Here is a 20133-nt window from a genome sequence, read left to right on the forward strand (position 1 = left end):
AAAGTTTTGAGAATGAAGCCAAAGGAAGTCCAAGTCAAGCAGTACTTATTTCATTAGCTTTATGTTTGGGGTTTTTTTTTCTCCCCACTTTCACAGGTGCTCTTTGCAAAATATTAAATTCCTTCATAAGTTGGCAAGGCAATTTTTACTTGAATGCTGCACTAACAATTGTCAGCAGGTTTGAAAAACCTTTATGCAAACAGAAGAACTAATTTACTTGTATTTGGTGCTGTACAAATACCTTTATAAATGCTTAACTACCTACAAGGGATATTGCAGACTTCCATTCTAGTTGTGGTGCACTACTCTTATCCCTGTTTAAAACCATTAGTATTTCCTTGGGACACAGATCAAGAACTACATATAGAAGAAACATTAATGTTTTTCTGTCAACCTCCACATTTTAATTTTGTTGAAACTCCACTTTTGTGTATAGTTAAAAAAATCAAGGAAATGTTGGAGTTTTAGACGTGCTTTTCATAAATCCATATATTGGTAAATGGAAAATTTGAATACAATTGCTAGTAGCAACCTCTCTTTCCATTTATTTGAAGGCTACAGTTTTGTCAAAACACTGCGTTACTCTAATAAGCAGTTTCAAATGATCAATGCAAGCCAATTAAATGTGACTCTACATTTCTAGACAACAAGCAGAGAGTTACATTTAAATTGAAATTTTATTCAGCAAGGACATAAGCCCCTCTTCCACGTGGCCTATAAAATTAACTGGGTACAATATGCCCCATGCAGATTGGCAGTTCCCTCTCTGTAGGGGCACAAAAAAAAACAATCAGCAGGTACTTTGAAAGCTCCAAAATGTGTTAGTACAATGTACTTTACCATATTTCAAGATTGGCAAAATTGCACGTGACATAGGAGCTGATCACTCAAAATCTCCCCATGTGGTGTGGCCAGTGATTATGTGCAGCATATCCCATTTCCTTTGCCACCCTGAGACTCACTTATGATTAGAACAAGGACACTGAAGAAGATGCAGCATGCCACAGGTACAGGGAAAACCTTTGCCACTACTCACACGCTGTTTCCTCAGGCTCCTGCTGCTGTGTGCTGTCCAGTGGTTTTCACAAGAGTACGTGGACTTTCCATGGCATCTGCACGAAGCTGCTCCCAAATGCATTTGTTTGTCCTGTTAGAAGGGGTGTGGAGTAAGCTGATGTGTGCCACCTCAAACAGACCCAGGCCTTCCCCTCACAGCAGGGGTGTAAATACAAGTGCAGCAGTGCAGCAGATCTGGGCATGATTCTGAGGCTGCTAATCCTCATGTGGTTTCCTAATGGGGTTTATGTTGTGGGCCACAGATGGTGAGCAACTACTCCTAATTTGTGAGATGATGGGGCAGCCATTAGCCATTGCCCTGATAAAGAAATGCCAGTTTATACATGGAGTTGAAGTAGAAATCCCTACTTTCAGCATTGCTTCATATATTTAATGTCAGCATCCTTGCTCTCTATTCAGTTCGTAAATTCCCCAAACAACAGTCATAAAAACCTGGGCTGCTCTCACATGACACTTATAAAGAGATTTCAGGCTTTGTCACAAAAACTCTGTTGAACAGCAATGCCTATGAAGCTCATATGTGAGCCTCCCATAGCTTCTTGACTAAGGCCACCAAGGGATGCTCAGTTGCTCTGTAATGATTCAGAGAACAATACCTAGAGTGGCTCCTTTCACTAGTGCAGAGACAACAGGTGAAACCGAGTCACATAATCCTTACTGGCCTCTAAATCAATTTTTTTTTTCTTGAGAGTTAAGAGGTTGGATCAATTTAGATGTTTCATCCAGGCAATTTGATTAGACAACAAATATAGCTGAGCTAAAAAATGTGGGTATCAGGCTTCCTAGTGTCCCTGATTACTCATGTATAGAAACTATGAGAAGACTATTTCTTTGTACTGCCTTGTATCACCAGCTCCTTCTCTCTCAAAAAACCCCAACCCAACCAACCAAAAAAAAAAAAAACAAACCAAAAACCCCAAAAAACCCCACAAAAACCCCACAAAAACCCAAAAAAATCCCCTCAAAACCACCCCCCCTCCAAAAAATCAACCAAACAAAAAAAAGCCAAGCAAAGCAAATTAATGAAATAGAAAAAGCTAATTCATATATTCGAGCTTTAGGCACCTAATCCAGATGTCTGTAGTAAGAACTTAATGTTCCTGTGTTTCCAGTAAAATTTACGAGGATTATTCTAAATTTCTTCATTCTATTGGAAAGCAGTACTGACTATAGGGAGCTGTGATAGGATACTTGCAGTTAGCTTCTGTATATGTACTCCCAGAAGTTCTGAACTGCCATTATAAAATGCTGGAGACTGCTGAAGACTGATGTTTACATTTTTACTCACAGTCACCAAATATTCTTGATAAGATCATATTTTAAGCCTGCCAGACTGCTTTCAGTTTGGCTCAAATTAATCTGTTTGATGAAAACAACCATTTCAGCATTCCTGTGATGTTTCTTCTTTTTTGTGTCTCTCCACTTATGGCCTCTTTTATTACATGCCACATGTATTCTCCTGAAGAAAGAACTGCAGTTTAGAAAGTATTTCAGTCTCCTTGTGTTGGAAATTATACACAGGTAGCCCAGAGCTACCTTTAATCAAGTATATTGCTTAAAAAAAGATCAACTGAGTTAACATTGGAGTTATTTTCTAAGTATATGTTGAGTAGTATAACTTATTCACCTTTAGGTTTTAAAATATTTGGATGCACATGATTATTTTAACAGCAAGTAATAAAAGAATATAAGAGTAACAATGCATTAGTTTATATTTTCTTTTAAACACTGATTGGTTTCTGGGGGCATATAACTTCACCTGCTTCCAACTGAATCATTTTCTAATTGCACTTGTGTGTTTTCATCTCCACAGTGAGAAGTCTGAAGTAAGTACATTTTAAAAAAAAGCATGATAAAGAATATTCAAGTTTATACAGTTCACTTAAGTACTACACTTTGATAACAGCAGCATGGAATTTTTATTTAATGTTGTTCCCCAGAATTGCTTGTATTTCAAATATCTGATTCTTCTTTAGACTCAGTAGCAGTTAAGAGTGAGAGAAGCACATGCTTGTTTACCCTGCTATCCACAGCTATACATGATATATGGCATTGTATGCAATTATACTTCTTCCATTTTCCCACTTTTTCCATTGCATTCCTAGCTGTTAGCCATGGTAGCTACATTACAAATAAAACATGTTGGATAAAATAGCAGATATGCAATATAACTCATGGAGGAAAAATGCTATCCTCAGAGTATATCAACATCAAGATACCACTTGCCAGTGCATTCATTAAGCTGTTGTAGTTACACTAGTCCTAGGGAATGTCAAGATAAATTTTTAAAGAGTGATCACATTGTGTTCTTATTTATTTCTTGCACAGGTTTATGTACACAGACTTATTGGAATGTTCATGGCTGATTACACACACAGACTAATGGTGAAACTTCCTTTCTTTTTGCTGGGGGGATGAGGGGTGCACAGCAAACCCACAAGGCAAAACAAAAAGAGAAAGGGAAAGCTGCCCATTGGCTATCTGGGGAGAGAAGCAGCAGAGCCTCCCTGGCAATGTCCCCATGGGGTGGCCTCTGCAGTTGTGACACATGTCACCACACTGTACTTTTCACACAGTAACTGCACAGTCTCTGCCAAGACCCATTCAAGGCAGGTGCAGGTGTTTCAGGCTAGTTTGTTGTTCAGTTTCTTGTTGGGTCCCTCTGTAGAAATTAAGAGTAGGAAATAGTAGGGAAAAAAAAAGGAGTGACTCTCACTGGTGGCAATTGCTTCCCTAAGGACCCAACATAGAAATTATTTTTTTCTTGAAATTATATTGGGATCTGCAGGTGAAAAATATCATGAGCTGCTCTGACTTAGCTGAAGAAATTTTTGAGTTAAACAGTTAAACAGTTTCAGTGAGTTCCCTGGAGACCTGATTTATTTTAAAAATTTTTCTTTCTTTTGTAGAACACACAATTTCAGTACAAGGGATCGATGAATGAAGATCACATCTTGTGCAATACTTTTCCTGAGGGGGAAAGTTATACAATTATGACTTTGATCCTACAATCAGACTTGGCAGCATGAAATTCTGGCTAGCACACAGACAGGCAACAATAAAAAACTGTAGAACTGGAAAATAGATTTGTTTTGGACTCTTCTTTAAACAGCACAGCACTCTCCTGCATGGACATTTTCATCAGCCAATTCATTCTAAGACTGAAGAAAAACCATCAAGAAAAGTCACTCTGTCATCTGTCTTTTCAGTATGCTGGACAGTCAGCACTGGTGGAGATGGACCATCAGTGTTTATTGATCATTCTTCCAGATTTAATAGACCAAGATTTAAATAGTTAAATATATTTTAGTTCTGGCAGAGGTGTGAGATACTTTGATTTTGTTTTGCTTCCTTTCTAGAATATACCAATTCCAATATTAAAAGCAGTTAATGAAATTTCCTTTTGTTTAATATTCTTTTAAAATGTGACATAATGTAAATTATCCTAAGGAAGCAAAAAAAGACTCCTTGGTATAGGAATTTCAGATATCAGTTTTGTGAACTCAGGGAACATTGATTTTTACTGCAATATTTCAACAGTAAGATAGCAAGTGTGTTGCCATGATGTACAAGACTAACTGAAAATAGTGCCCACACCACTCTAATTTTATTACCATCTCAAGAAAGATATGGTGCTCTTATTCTTTTTTTTCCTTTTATTTTTACTTATATCTGGCTTTTCCACAGAATCTTCTTTTCTTACCTTTGCAAATCCTATAGATTTTCTTAGTGATCAAAATCAACTCACCATGACTCAATCTTGATGTCTTTGATTCAAATCCTTTACTGTGATCCAGCTGCTGGGTTTAGTGGTAGTAGCTTCAATTGTACCCCATGACTACTCTGTTCACCCTAATGAAAGTGAGAGGGGAAAAAAAGAAAGCATTTTAAGATTTCAGCATTTAAAGGATTTCAGCATTTGTCTGCTGAAAATCTTCCTGTACTCATGCTGTTTTTAATAGGGAATGACAAAATATTTAGTTGTTTCATAAATGCAGAATACCATGTGTCTCAGCCTGTTATTACAACAAAACTGCTGACAATATGGTTTATGAAAAACTTTACTGAATTACTAACAGTAAAAAGATTCATCATCCATGCTGAATACTAATCACTTTTAAAATGTAAGCAATTTAATTTTCACAAGATAGCTGATATAAATATCTCTCTTACACCAATTGACAAATAATCTGAGGAAAATATAATTTACTGCAATTTATCATCCAAATGAATACAAAATGTTTTTTTCTTTGGCTTTACTTGAAATTCACTAATAATCCTATTCCTTTTTCATTCTTAAAATTTTCAATACTTGCGATAAGGTGGAATGGGTATTAAAAACTCTATCTCTTATTTGTATTATAAGTTTGAGTAGTGGTGCATGTCATTAGCCAAACTTAGCATTTCCTTAGTCTGGGCAGTGAGGTTAACACCTAGAAAAAAACCCACCTCCATTAAGTGTTGTTTACATATTTTTACTATTACTGAGATTTAAAATAAAGACAGTTTTCTTGTGCTTAGTTAAAAGTGAAAGTTAAATAGCACCAACTTGACATGCAAGTGAAGAAATTATCTCAGACCATGGAGGAAACATGAAACCAAGGGTAAAAATCCCAGATCCATGCCGTCTTCAATTCAAAGTTAAAGGGCCATTAAAATGCAAAGGCTTTTTAAACCACTTCCTGCACAAATTTTTTGTACATGAACATGGAAAGCCATTAGAAAAGAATAATTATATTTGCAACTCTTACAGGAAAACGTCTGAAGGAAACCATTTTCTGATCAGTATTTCCTTCAGTGTGGTCCTGGCGTTCCTTGCAATAAGATTTCCCTTGTCCTTTCTGGACAAATACTGCTTCAAGGCCCTGACAGTTCATACCACTTAGTGGCTATCTCGCAGCTTTAGATCTTTAATAACTGTTTAATGTACAGTGTCTGACATCAGAATGTACTTTAAACAGAATAACTTCCAGTAATAGAGGTAATTAAAATGAAAGATCATGAACCAGGAATATTGAACATCTGATAATTGCACACTTTGTCTGAATATTGTTAGATCTACAGTAGTTATGTTAATTTTGATTAACTTTCCTTTGACTGATATGCAAATAAGGCCCGTTGCTTTGAAAAGTGTTTTATTTCACCTCTAGTAGACAGCTTCTGGTATCACCTAACGTTTTAGGGAGTAATGCAAGTACTTCCTCAAGCAGTCTGTTCCTGTAACATTACTCAGCCACAATAGGTTGAAAATGGGGAGAACTCACATGGGTCCTTAGTAAAACTGTGCTTGTTGCTCTCATGGTGGAAAGTAGCAGTTATTTCTGATGAAGTTAAAAAGATCAATCTCCCACTCTCCTCCCTAAAACCTTTCATGATCTGCACAGAAGGAGAACAGGAGCTAACATGCATTTTGCAGGACAGCCACTGGGATCAGTGAACAAAAATACCAGCCTCAAAGCCTTGTGCTTATGGCTGATAGCCACACCAACTGTTTTTCTACCAACTGCTTAGGGAAATAGAAATTCAAGCTCTGTGTGAGAATCCTGTTCAAAATTTATGTTTTGCTACCCAAATTTACCGAGTGTAGAACTTAAATCCTTCTGGCTATATGAGGCGCCTAATAATGTAACACAGTTTATGTGTAAATATTTAGAATAAAAGCATACATTTTCCAGAGGAATAATTTTTCACACACACCTACACAATAGCACAAACAGATGTTTGTGATAGCCCCAGAGGTAGCTATCAAATCCACATCTATTATTTATTTAGTTGAGGTGTTGCTGTTTCCTTCAGTTTACTGGTGAATAGCAGTGCTGACTATCCCTTCCAGAAGACAGCATTTTGGCCTATTAAAAGAATGGTTAGAATTATCCCAAATTAGTTATTTTTAAGGCAAGAATATGTATGTTCTATGCATGTAGACTGACTAATTTTGTTTGCAATCAACTTAGCTTAGTAGTGTACGAAACATTGGTAGGTAGAAAGGGCTCGTAACTCAGTACCTAAATATGTCTTCAGAGGGAAAGAAGAAAAGACTGATTCCCTATATTCTGACTCAGGCATGGGCCACTATGCATACAGAAAGTATATGATCAAAGCTTGTTATGATAACTGATGCACAGAAAGAATTCTGGTTTGAATATGTGAACTACCCATCTCTATGTTAGCCATGTCCTTGGCTTGCCAGATTTCACTTACAATTTCACATACATGAAGGCAAAGGAGGTGAAAGTCTCTGATTTACACAGGAATTTAAGTTTCAGATACTCCCTTAAATCACTTCATGGAAGTAGTGTATAAAAAATATACTGATCCCCAGTGCTATAGAATGTGTTAATATGTCATTAAAAACAAAGGGAACAAAAATACAGTTCAACAATTTGGCAAGTCAGACGTGCAAAGCTCTTCTTGAATGGGTGTTTTTTTTCCTTCCCATTATAACTTTTCCATTAAACCATTCATTGATTTTCAGTCCCCGAAGTTTATCTTATAATTAACATGAAGTTTTGCCAGGAGCAATAACGCTCCTTTCTCTTGCTCATCCAAGAAATTCCATTTAAAACCTCTGAAATTTTTCCAACTAAGTCAAGGGACTGAAATCAGAGAAGATAGAAACCTTGTCCTTTCCATTCTCCTCTGAATTTCTAGCTACCTGCCAAAAGGTCCTTGCACTCTGGAACCTCATTTGATGTTGCACATAAGTCTTCTCTTTTTTCTTTCTGGGACACACCATCATTTTCAGAGCATATTAACACCTCTTAATTACCTCAAACTTCCCCTTAGACAATGAAATCCCATTCTCAATCACTATAAGCATAGCTAATAAGATTAGCTTACACAGACACCTTTTCCTATTTTTTTGCAGCTTGCTCCATCTTTCTCTTTCCATAGTATTTCCTGTGATAACAGATTTGTTTTTTGTTTCCTTGTCACCTGCACAAGTGGAGTGACATCTTGTGAGTCCTTAGCTGAACAGGACTCTGATTTCAGTGACGCCTCTGTCTACCACACCAGCCATGTAGAAAGTATCTTTCAGGCAAGGATGCTTCTCTGTATACAATAAGCCTTGCAAAGCTTTAAATTTTCAAACCTGATATCTTCCCCTTCTCCTTTGTTCATAGAGCCAGAGAAAAAAGACAGAAAGTGCTCTAAAGCTGGGATGATGCAGTTCATAGTCCAGCAACTGAAAGAGGCAAAAAATCCATTTAAAAAAGGCTTGTGCATTAAAATGACCAAAGACTCTCAGTTGTGGTAATTTATTATAATGATGGTCAGGTGTCTGTATGAGTCTGTGAACAAAGAAATCTTAGTGGGATATTCATCCTAATGGTCTCTGCAAGGTGTGCTGATAATAATTTGAATGTCATTTAGCAATTACAGCTCTTTCATTTTTTAATAAAATACAGATAGTGGTTGTAGGTGATGAAGACTTCTGGTATATGCAGATAGTTGTGCTTTATGCTTTATTTTGGTATAACAGGGAACAGAATAGCAAGAACCTCAGCTAGAAATATTCAAGCACTTTCAAGGCATTCTTGGAACGAAAGATTCATCTGAATGAACTCATCTGACTCCAGGGAAAATGTATAATCATATTTTTTAGAATTAAATTATAGCCTCACAGATTGCTACATTATGGTTAGGACATAAAAGTTATAACATTTTTCTCTCCCAGTACTCAATTTCTTTCAGACTCTGAATCTAGCCTGACTGACTGCACTTAACAGCATGTCTCTGCTAACAAAGATGAAGAGTTGCAACAAACATTTATCTGAAAATATTTTTACATAATGCATATTCTAATGTTTACTTGGTTCCTTATGTCCTGAGTTCTTCAAACAATATAGAACTGTTCACATGTTTCAAGCCAGACAGATACTCCAGTATGCAGGGCTGTGCATAATAGTATAGTTTGAGGTCATAAAACAATGTTATGAAAATGCACTTATTGCACCATCTGTCTGCTTACCCAATGCTAATATAATATTCTTTATTAGCATATATTTAATTATGCAATTCATTAAACTTTACTATAATAAATAATATAAGCAACTCTCATCCTTTTTACTCATCAACTCCCCCAAAGCAGGCTTCAGGTCACATATTGGCTCTATGCAAGGTGGGCTTTGAAGATAACTATTTAATTTTCTCTTCCTTTTCTCTTGACCCCATTGAAATATGGGAAAGCTTAGCCTTAAAAACTGTGTAGCTCAGCAGCTGCATGTTAACACAATGTTTTGAAATATGGTATCACACCAGTACAGTAAGAATAAATGTATTTAGAATCTATACTTTTTGACACTCCTGCCCCCCAAATATGGAATGTTAAATGGAGGATTTATGCATGTAAAAACAAATACTCCAAAATTCATCCTAGTTTTCAAGGTGAAATATAAAAACACTCTCTAACAAATTGTCTTGCTGTTTTTTGGGGTGTCTAGGGGTACAGGACACTTAGCAGAGGGGCCAGAATATTACTGAACTATTCTCAGAAGATATTGACCTTCTGTAACACCTACTTTGTATTCTCAGAAGGAATGGAAACTAATGAGGAGGTATGAAATTGTGGTCTCTGTAAATAAATCCTTCTGCTGCGTCTGTTTGCTGTGCAATTGCTAACCTTAAAAAGCACGATGAGAAGGGAGGGAGTAAGCAAAAAGAGTAGGCATGGCTGCCATTTGGCCAGCTTGCACTTTATAATGTCAGCAGCTAAGCTTTGAACAGACCATTGGCACTGACACGGTACATAAGACTTGTCTCCTATTCCCTTCTTAATATTACCTCTCAGAGCCCAACAGCCAGAAGTTAGTAATAGGTTAACAAAATGGTTTATAGATAAAGACTTGTGCCTGCCTTGCATGCACAAGGTATCTAGTGAGCAATGTGGCTATTTATTATAATTCTATGCTTTGAATAAAGTATTTGTTTCTCATGAGCGATTAATTTTCCCTTTATTCTGCTCTGACTCCCAAACACCAGATCACAGACTGTTTTTCTTACTTCTCTTATAGTTCTCAGAGTATTTATAGCAGTGGTACACTTTACCATTGAAACTTGAAACCTGTTTTTCCTTCCCATCTCCTTTTTTCCTGATTCCACTCCCTTACATTTTAATCCCTTTTTCTTCTTCCTGTAGCCCTCCCCCAGATTTTTACCAGTGCCTACATATTCTCCTCTGTTTCCCCTTTTCCCATGCTGTCTTGCTTTTATGTGCCTGCCTTTCTTATATTTTTTTTCCCCTTGTTTCCCTTTTTTATGTGGAGGGGTTTGTATTACCACACAGAAAACAAAGCTGCCAGAGCTATCCCAAAGTCTGCAAGATCCTGGGCTCTGAACTGTCCCAGAAAAGCTTCACAGCCTGTGTTCTCCCCTCCTCTGGGACATATCCCCAGAGTTATACGAGATGAATAGTCAATTTATAAGTGGATATAAGCTGCATGTTAAATTATAATGGGATTTTAAGATGAAGATGAGAGTAAAAAAAGTAAAGAAGCAAATAAAATATCTGGAAGTTCCTAAAAGCAACTTTAGCCTGGAGTTTTAAAAGAAAATCAACTACAAATTTAGTACTGAACAAACTAGTAGTTGCCATTTCCAGTATGAAACTCCCAGGTTTTATGTTGCTTTTATGAAAGGCTTTTCTGTCAGAAAACTACATTACATACCATCACTAGATTTTTTTTTTTGAATAGCACTGATAACTTATTTTGTACCAAGGCTTTGTATGAAAAAAAGTCACAGCAGAGAGCAGCTCCCATCAGCTTCAGAACTCTGCTCTCTTTTTTTTTTCAAGTCTTTCCTTTTAGGTTTTCTTTTGATCTGTAGTATTATACCAGTATTTCAAAGGAAAATTAGTGAAAAACCACTACCTTATACAAGACATAAGGCTGGAGGGGACATGGAGTTTTGTGCAGTTGATTTTTTTGGTTGTTACCACTTAACAGTGCCCTCTTTGGATTGCTTATACAGGATGACAATATATAATGGAACAGTTAACAGAGAGAAATGGTATGCATATGCAAATAACATTATAAAAAGGAATGCAGGAGCAGTAGCCAGTTGGCAATAGCCACATTCAAACATTAAGCACTACAGACTGCTTCTTAGTATTGTCAGAAGAAATACAATAGCAAAATATTTTAAAATGGTATAAAAAAACAGAAGTGATTTTTCTAAAGTTGGTCTTTAACTGCAGAACACGATTTTTTCTTTCCTTCAGTGTCTCAGTGGAAGGGGTTGATCCTTAATGTCCTCTCCAAGTCAAACCATACTATAACTTTATGATACTCCTTCTGACTTTCATGAGATTTTGAGATAATGAACAGAGGCTGACTGACTTTAATTTGCTTTTCGCATTCCTTATCTATGAATGAAAACACTTGCCTGAGAATCCTCTCATGAATTTTCACCAAAACCTGAAATTGAAGGGAAGCTGCCCTCACGACTCAGTACCCAAAGTAGCTGTATTGTTACAGACACTGTTGAAATAGGCATGTGCTAATAATTCTGTAGATGTGAACTCTTTGGGAGCTGTTCTATTCAGAGTAGGAGAATGCTATTCTGAGGGGCAGGAAAGACATACCATTTGGCATCTGACTACAAAATGAAAAGGCATTGAATGCGACAAAACCGAAGGCACTCTTGGTGACAGCAAAAATAAGCTATTAGTCCCTTATTACATCAAAGTTCTTTAAAGGTACTTTTGATAAATGAATGATTTTTCATTCTCAGGTTTTCTAGAACATGTATCTCAGGTATATATGACCTCATTTTTAAAAAGTAGCACTTAGGTGGAAAGAATGTTTCTTACATTACTGCAATGCAGATGCATTTGTAGGATTGCCAGGATACCGCAGGTCTAGTCTTAGAAGGAGTTCTGACTGAATCAGGTCAGCTAGCCTCTTTGTGACATCCCAGAATAAAGTGAATTTGAAAAGGTAAGGTGAGTATGGCAGAGGGATCTCTTTTATATATTTTTAAAGTGTTACCTGAATATTCACATATAATCAAGATCGTAAATAATCTATTGCATGAAGTTCTAACAAAGATTTTCCAAACACGCTTTCCTGGATGAGCATATGGAAAGAAAGGATGCTTTATCTTCTCTTTTCGAAGTCCAATATTCACCTACATGTTGCAAAAGCACAAAAATGTCCCTCCACACCCACTAAATTATGCTGCTAACACTGTTTAAAGTGTTGTGCTAAAGTTGAGTTATTCAGGTACTGACTTTAGATAGTGAGATACTGAAATTACTTTCTATTAATAGATGTGGCACAATATTTCATGATAATAGCCCAGAGCTGAATCCATTTTCCTTGTGCATATTTAAGCCTATTTAAGAATGTAAATTCATACACATAGACTAACAGAATATTTGAAAGGGCTCTTTTATCTAGACCTTGTGAACCTCTGCTACTTGATGTGCCTTTGCTTTGATGGATTTGGAGCTAGACTGATTAGCACATTTGTATCTACCCATTAAAGACTGTAGACATGATTTTAATATCTTTTCTCATTTACTTCTGCAGGGACTTAGAACTGCTGATTGTCTCTTCTAAGATAACTCACTGTAAAATCAGGTTAAACATGTAATAAAATCAAATTACACATTTTTTATTTTTCTCATGATAACAAAATACTATTTAAAAAATGACTGAAAAGTTAGCATACAGGGGTTGTCAGCTAAAAAGAATCACCTGTGTGCACCTTATTAGTTATGGTTGAGGATATTAAATTGTTAGATTACTGAATACATTATTTATTAATGCAATCAGGCAAACCCTTGGTTGTCACCTCACTTTCAGCATTGGGAACCAGGCAAACAGAAAGGTCACCAAAATTTTGGCACTTGTCAGAAGGATATATATGAATAATGGAATAGTAGGGATTAGGGAAAACTACACAGCCTACTTCAACTTTAGAAAATGGTGGTATTTCCTTGGAAACAGAACAAAGGGGACACCTGCCAAATCAGGACTTCAGGACTTCTTATTTCAAGGCTCTCAAGTTTTGAGATAGTTGGGAAGGTGTTTGTCTCCAGCACCCAACGAGGGAGTGAAAGAGTGAGGCATGTTTCATAACAGAAGGCTGTAAAACCAGGCAAGGGACAGACACAACTGCAGAAAGAGACAGGATTTTCTGTGGGCTCACAGAGGGAAGAGGAGCCTCCTGATGACTGATCTGTCTGAAATGATCAGAACTGATAAGGGAAATGACATGGGGACTATATACAGATATTTTGCATTTCTTTCGGGTCTTTTCCTTGTGAGTAAGGAACTATTATCTCAAGAGTTAATAATATAAATTTCAGAAAAAAATTATCCTCAAAACCTTGAATTATTTGACTTGTCCTGTAGAACTGATTTATGAACCCCAAGTGACCATAGGGTGGTAGAAGTGAAAAATGCTGCACTTTTAATCCTGTCAGCAGTGAACCTTAGGATGAACAGGAGCCGTCTTGGGAAGCAGTAATGTCCAGAAATAGAAAGAAATTTATGCTGAGACTACACATCTACATAAAAAAAGTCATGGTGAGGGAGCTCAACTTGAATTTGTAGCAGTGTTATCACTTTCTTTTAAAGCCAGTGGCAAACTGAGATTAAGTGTAGCCTGATTAGTTTTTTGTTTAATTTCCACTTTGTGTCATCTAAAATCATCCTCACTTTATATTTCACACCTTTCACTCAGTGCTTACAAGACTCATGGTAAAAGGCAAGACAGTCAACAAAAGTTATCAACGAAACAGTCGATGTCCCTTAGTTGAAAAAAATTGCAGTGACAGAATGGCTGAGACAGAAAACCTTTTACGTACCATAAAAGATTTGAGCTTCAGTAGTGTTTGTCTTATGACAGATTGGAACTGGAAAGAAGGGCAAAAGCATATTCTTGTGATAATATACATGTAAAAGAAAAATGAGTTTCAGTCACAAAGAAAATAAGAATGAAGCAGGATGATGGCTGTACTTTCCTCATGCCAACCTACAGAGAAAGCCAACAGCACTCAGAGAAGTAGGCTGGTGTCTTGCAAAGAACAGAGAAACTTGTGGAACCTCATAATTACAAGGAAGTTTGAGTGCATTTTTCTTGAGATAATTCTCTGCACAACACATGATGCAGATTTCCACCCCTCCCTCGGCCCCCCCCAAAAAAGAAAAATTGCTTGGGAACTCTTCCCTCACAATATGGAAAAAATTAGCTAGCAGGTAAAAAAAAAAAAAAAAAAAAAAAAAAAAATCAGCAAAATTATATTCAGAGCTGTGATCTTCAAATTAATCTGAGATCTATGCAAAAAAAATTCCCTTTAATACTTAATTGTATGGCAAGAGAAATGAGAGACTGACAAGAGTGTAGTGGGCATTCCCAGGCATTCCCATTGTGCAGCAGCACAATGTTTTCTTAGTGAGAGTACATGGTATGTGAAATGCATTCTCATTTCTCATAAGATAAAGAACTGCTTTGCATGATTTCCAGTTGAGTGGAAGTGGAACCCCAAGTCTGGAGAAACCAATTTAGATTATTCTTACTGAGAGGAAAGAAGATGGGATAAGCATTGGACAAAACCGAAAAAATTAGAAGGGAAAGGAAAAGAAAGGAAACACATTAAATCCAAGAGTGTTGTGTAGATTATTGAAAGAAGTTGAAGAGACAAATTTGAACAAAAACTTCCCCAAGACTTGTTGTTCTACAGTATCTCTTCCAGTACTTTTAATATGGAAGTAACTAGATGGTCTGCAGCAACAAATTAAAAGATTATGATGCTCTGACAGAAACTTAAGAGAGATCCCCAGTAAATCTGCCTTTACTTAGGACTGGTATTACTTTTTGGGTATTGGTCTGGGGATGTCACGTTTAAAACAGAAAAGACACTTGAGGCAAATGGCTAAACCACATAGATTAATCTTTGCATATGAAGAGGGTAACACCAGATAGCAAGTCCATAACTGAGCAGGGAGCCATTTGGCACTGTGCCCGGTGAGCAGGATGGCTTTACTCTGTTGGAGGTGCTGACCATCCTCGTTGCTGTAGAAATACCACTTTTAACACTGACTCATGCTTGCCTGGCTGATTTTGTAACAGAACCATCCCTACAGTCTCTAGCTATTAACGATTTTTATTAGTTTTACTGAAAAGACACTGCCCTCCTGTACAGCTTGGGATCAAGCTGTCTCCTTGAGCCATACCATTTGGTGAGGAATTGCTTGAGGAGAATTTCATCTTCATACAACATCCTCATTCGGTTGTTTACCCAAAGTCACGACAAAACAAGCTTGGCAGAGTGTGATTTGCTAAGAAGAACAAATCCTTCAGAAGGTTTTTTCCAGTGAACTCTTTCAGATCCTTGAATAATTACTGAAATAAGCAAAAATGGCATAATATTTCCTCCATTTCAAGCATAAGAGAGCTATACAAATGGAATTACGCAGCATGTTAGTTTGGCAGAAGCTGTGCTAAAGCGAGTACTGCATTGTTTAAAAGTGCATAATGTTCTGTAGAAACTCTGTTGCTACCAATTAATCCCAGTGGAATGAAATTCCTTGTTTTATTTAATGAAACAGGATAGGCAAGGGATTCAAGAACTACATTCTCAAACAAGTGAGCTATGCAATATGTCAGAGTGCAGTAAAATTCTGAACATCATTCACAGAAGTGGGATCAAATTTCTGTCAGAGGTAATAGAAAACCATCACCATTAACCATAATGTAGTTCAAACTAGACTTTGACATTCACAGGGCAAGCCAGCCTAAAACTGCATATTCATTTTCCCAGGAAACTGTCCTCTGTGCTAAAACCCCATAAAATGATGTTGATACAAAGCAGACGACAGCACTGTCATGGTTTAAGACTCTTGAAGTTGTAGTGGTGTTGCTCTGAGATGTTTGACAAAGTACAAGAAAACACACAGCCCTATTAGTCCATAAAAAATGGAAAGTTTTCAAGCTGGGACATTAAGTGCAAGAATTCTTATGGGGTTATTTTAGTTTTTAAATCCCCAACAACAAAAAATTGATAAAGATCATTAAATTGCCTGGTTATAATTCATTATCAGATTCAGCATATTGAGCATGAAGCTTAAAATTAAGGATCTTGAGAAAAAAATACTCCTACATGACTGATGATTAGGAAACAAGTTGAACTAAGAACTCTTGCTTATTAGTTCAACTGAGGGAGGACTATAATTTCCAGAAAGATGGAAATATCGTTAACCTTAAAGTAGAAATGGAGGAGAAGTTTAAAGTACGTGAGCTGGTTTAAAATAAAAACTGGATTAGGTAAAAAATTACACCAGCTTTTGTTTGAAGGACTTTGAGCAGTTGAGAATGAGTATTTGAAATTACTTGAGTAATTGTAGTTTTTTTATCCCAATAAAATTCAACATGATCCTTCACACTTTGGTGAAATATAAGTTTCAGCTTTTGATTTCAGTCACAATCACTCCAAAGAGATAAAATCAAAACTACATTTTTTCCTTAACTAGAATCCCAAAAATTGTAGCTGATCTAGTACGAACTCCTATAGAAAAATAATAAAAAATTACATGATTAGGAGACTTACAGAAGGTCACCTTAACCCCATTCACAATGGCAGTGAACATTGTTAATGTCAGCTATTGCGGGACCAGAACAAAGCAGCCTTTGGTGCCCAGCTGATGGACTTCATTATAAACTCAGTCAGGTCCCCTCCCCAGAGTAGTAGGAACCTGTTCAGATAAGAAGTTGCAGTAAAGCACTGTAGAATTCCTTTTTATATCTCTAACCACAAAATAAGTGTAATGTCCAGGAGAAATTCCTTGAAAAGTGATTCCTATAGAGACAACAAGAAGCATTGCTTGTTTAAACCTCTGTGCTGCAAACATGTACTTATGTACTACCATTATTCACAGACTTTACTGGCAAATCTAGAAAAACAGGACATATTTAATACTGAACTACTAACAGGTTTGCATAGAGAGTTACAAAAAGTAAGTTATCCACAATAATCTGATTTTCTTCCATGATTTCTTCATTACTTGAAGCATCACATATCTTAACTCTTAAAGAAACCAACCAACAAAAAACCACAAAAAAAAAAAGCAGCTGTAAAGACAAAGTTTGATTAACTGTTGATACCCCCACACTATGCATTTGGTTAACTGCTACCAGAGTTTATTTCTATTTCTGTAATTTTGATGCCTTAACAAAGACTTATACCTTCCTCCTTAAAAGGATGTATCTCAAACTCAGAATGATCAGTGCAACTTCTGCTACACTCTGTGTGTAGAGAGACTTGGTAACAATGCTGTGGAGAATTGTATAAGCAAATAGAAAGATTTGCACAAAGTCACTGTATGTGTCTCATCCTAAAGGAAAACAAACAAACATCCCTTAGATATTCCATGGGAGCAAGACAGGCTCACATGTGTACCATTATTTAATATTTTAAATAATGAAAGAGATGCACATTTAGCAGGCAAATGGGCAAGGTTTGTGTGGTAGCTTTAAAGATTTTCGACATGGTGTTGACATCTAGGACAAATTCTGGTGTTACAGTGAACCAAAAACTCCAAAGCATATAGATTGTTGCAACCCCCCCCAATCTCAAGGTGACACCAATGCATATTAATAAGCATATGAGGAAAGTGTTGTTATTATTTCAGTTGATACCAGTGGGGTCTCACTGGGCCAAGACTGGGTGTGCTTGAAACATGTTCTCAAAGAAAATGGCCAATAGAGAAGAAAAAGAATGAGAATAATGAGAGGTTTATAAAGTAAGAAAACAGCTTATTTTCTTTGGAAAAAAAGAAGACAGATTCTTGGAAAAGAAGTATTTAGATGAGAGAAGAAGCATTTGTTTGCTCTTCAGAAATGAAAAGGAGAAAAGGTCAAAATACTAATGTTCGTGTTCTCAGATCCCAAACTCTACAGTGTGGGTAGAGAAGAATCAGGAGCCAACAGTATCCCAAAGGTAAGCATCAGAAAATAATGCCTGATGCCTACTCCACAGTGACACTCCGTATGAACAGATTTTTGGTTGATGGTTTGCTTTTTTCTCTTTTTCTACTTTTATAGCTCCTGGAGCTGAGACTGTCAGGCACACACTATGTCCAGTGCTGTCAGAGAGGAGGAGCTGGCATTCCACAGATGCCTGCATGGCTCATGGGCAGGTCCAGCAGCTGCCAGAATTCAGCCAACACAACGTCTGAGCTACACTTTCATTCTGTTTCCTTCCTGGCTTGCACAGACATTACCCTGCTGTAATTTGCTCTTAAACTCTCAGACTGCAAGTAACTAATTTCATGCTATATCTATCTAGAATGCCTTTGCAGAACTCCAAAGCTGCACCTTCATCTGAGGTGCCGGGAAATTCTAAATCTGAAGATCTCCTGTCAGGGGAGGGGCGAAGTGGCTAGATGAGAGAAAGAGGCACAGAATTAGCCACTGATAAGCTTATTTCCTGATACTCCACCCAGTTTCTATCCATTTTATTTCTCATGTGAGGACTAAAAATTTGCCTCCATGAATTCCTTTTCAGTTGCAATTATTTTTTCGCTCCAGATAACAAAACTCCCACAAGTTAACTTAGGAGAGCTAAGTTAAGATGAAGGCCCAGCTATGTCAGTTTGCCTTATAAAAGGCCAAGAAAGTTCAGTATAATTTCCATGAATTGGGAGTTGTTAATTATGAATTCAGGTCAGTACACACAGTTTTTGTTTCTTTTTATTACAAGAGTTGAAAGAATGCTGTCTCTTATTAGGCTATCCTGAATAAAAACACAAGTACACAGAGCTGGATTTTGTGTCTGTTGGAACTCCAGATGCCGGCTGAAGCAGTCAAAAGATTCAGTTTATAAGCAGCAGCTCTGACAACTAAGACAACTAGTTGCTTCTGCTACAAATGCTATGTAGCATTCTTTTCAGAGTTATTCTTAAGGAAAGTATTTGGAACATATTTTGGCCTCTTAAAAGAGATGACCAAATAAATATTTACATTCAGTTTCTCTTCCCCACCAAGCATCCTCCAACGTATGTCATTTTGAATGAACTTAAATTTTAAAAAATATGTTAAACATCAAAAAGCTACTTTGCCTGGCTATTTTGATCATGTGTTCTGTGCCTCAACAACCTTTATAGACTCATTCCTTCACTTCAGATGCTATTAGAGGGTCATCTTTTCTGGGATCATGGCTCAGCTCTGAAAAAACCTCAAACCAGAAAGTGACCTTGGTTCAGTTTTCTGGCTCTGCTTCAGGTCACTTAGCTGCCTTCTCTCTCAGACTGATGTCCCCATCCTTTTCCCTTCAGGGCAGATTCTTTCCAGGATCACAGTTTAGGAGAAAGCTCTATTGCCTTTGCTGAGTTACAGCCTTAGGAAAGCAAAGTGCCTTGAAACAGTATCTGTTTCTTCCTTACTCAGCTTCTAGAGAGCTGCTCTGTCTGCTCCTCAACCTCTCTCAGGTCTGACACCTTGTTCAGAGTAATGAGTCTAGTTTAGGATTGCTCCTCCTTTGTAGTCCACTTCTCAGTTCACACACCCCACCAAAAATTCACTTACATCATGAACACAGAAATAAAATATTAACCAGAATCTGTCTTTCTGTGCAATAGTTTTTAAAGCAATGTCAGTGCAAACTGGGAAGGGCTACTAGGGCACCTGTCAGAAGGGATCCACGTTTTTTTCTTATGATAGGACAGAAAAGAAAGTGGTATAATTTAGCATAGAAAAAATTAAGGCCAAGGGGAATCAACTTAATCCCTCTAGGTATATCTGCTGGATTAAACACTAATGAAGGAAACGGGCTACGAAACAGTATTGCCTTCAGAATAAATGAGCATATGGTGGTCACGTGCAAAACCGGGACAGGTATAAGGAGAAATTTTCTAACCATGAAGGGTAGAAGGAGTGGAACCCTCTATCTGTTAAAAATGGCAGAGGTGAGAAAACTAATTATGGACAAGATGTACTCGGTACTTCCCTGGATGTGCTAGTATGACGTTATTTTGTGTGACAAGAGAGCAGTGGAAAATGCCTGTCCAAACCTACAAAGCTGCTTTATTACTAATAGTGCTTGAAAGA

The 20133-nt window shown here is 37.0% G+C and overlaps 1 protein-coding gene across 1 annotated transcript in view; it reads right to left on the bottom strand.

Moving 5' to 3' along the window:
* Nucleotides 1-1053: 1053 nt before the first annotated feature.
* TMEM144 (transmembrane protein 144) overlaps nt 1054-20133 on the bottom strand; it is a 60764-nt gene continuing 41684 nt past the window's right edge. Inside the window, exons 12-13 of the mRNA XM_020584118.2 lie at nt 4826-4929; nt 1054-1147 (exon numbers count right to left, since the gene is read on the bottom strand). Coding sequence (XP_020439707.2) covers nt 4861-4929 — 69 coding nt within the window. The 3' untranslated portion in view covers nt 1054-1147; nt 4826-4860. The remainder of the gene's footprint in view (nt 1148-4825; nt 4930-20133) is intronic.

The sequence above is a fragment of the Corvus cornix genome, chromosome 4 (genome assembly GCF_000738735.6).
Source record: "Corvus cornix cornix isolate S_Up_H32 chromosome 4, ASM73873v5, whole genome shotgun sequence".
NCBI classification, from domain to species: domain Eukaryota; kingdom Metazoa; phylum Chordata; class Aves; order Passeriformes; family Corvidae; genus Corvus; species Corvus cornix.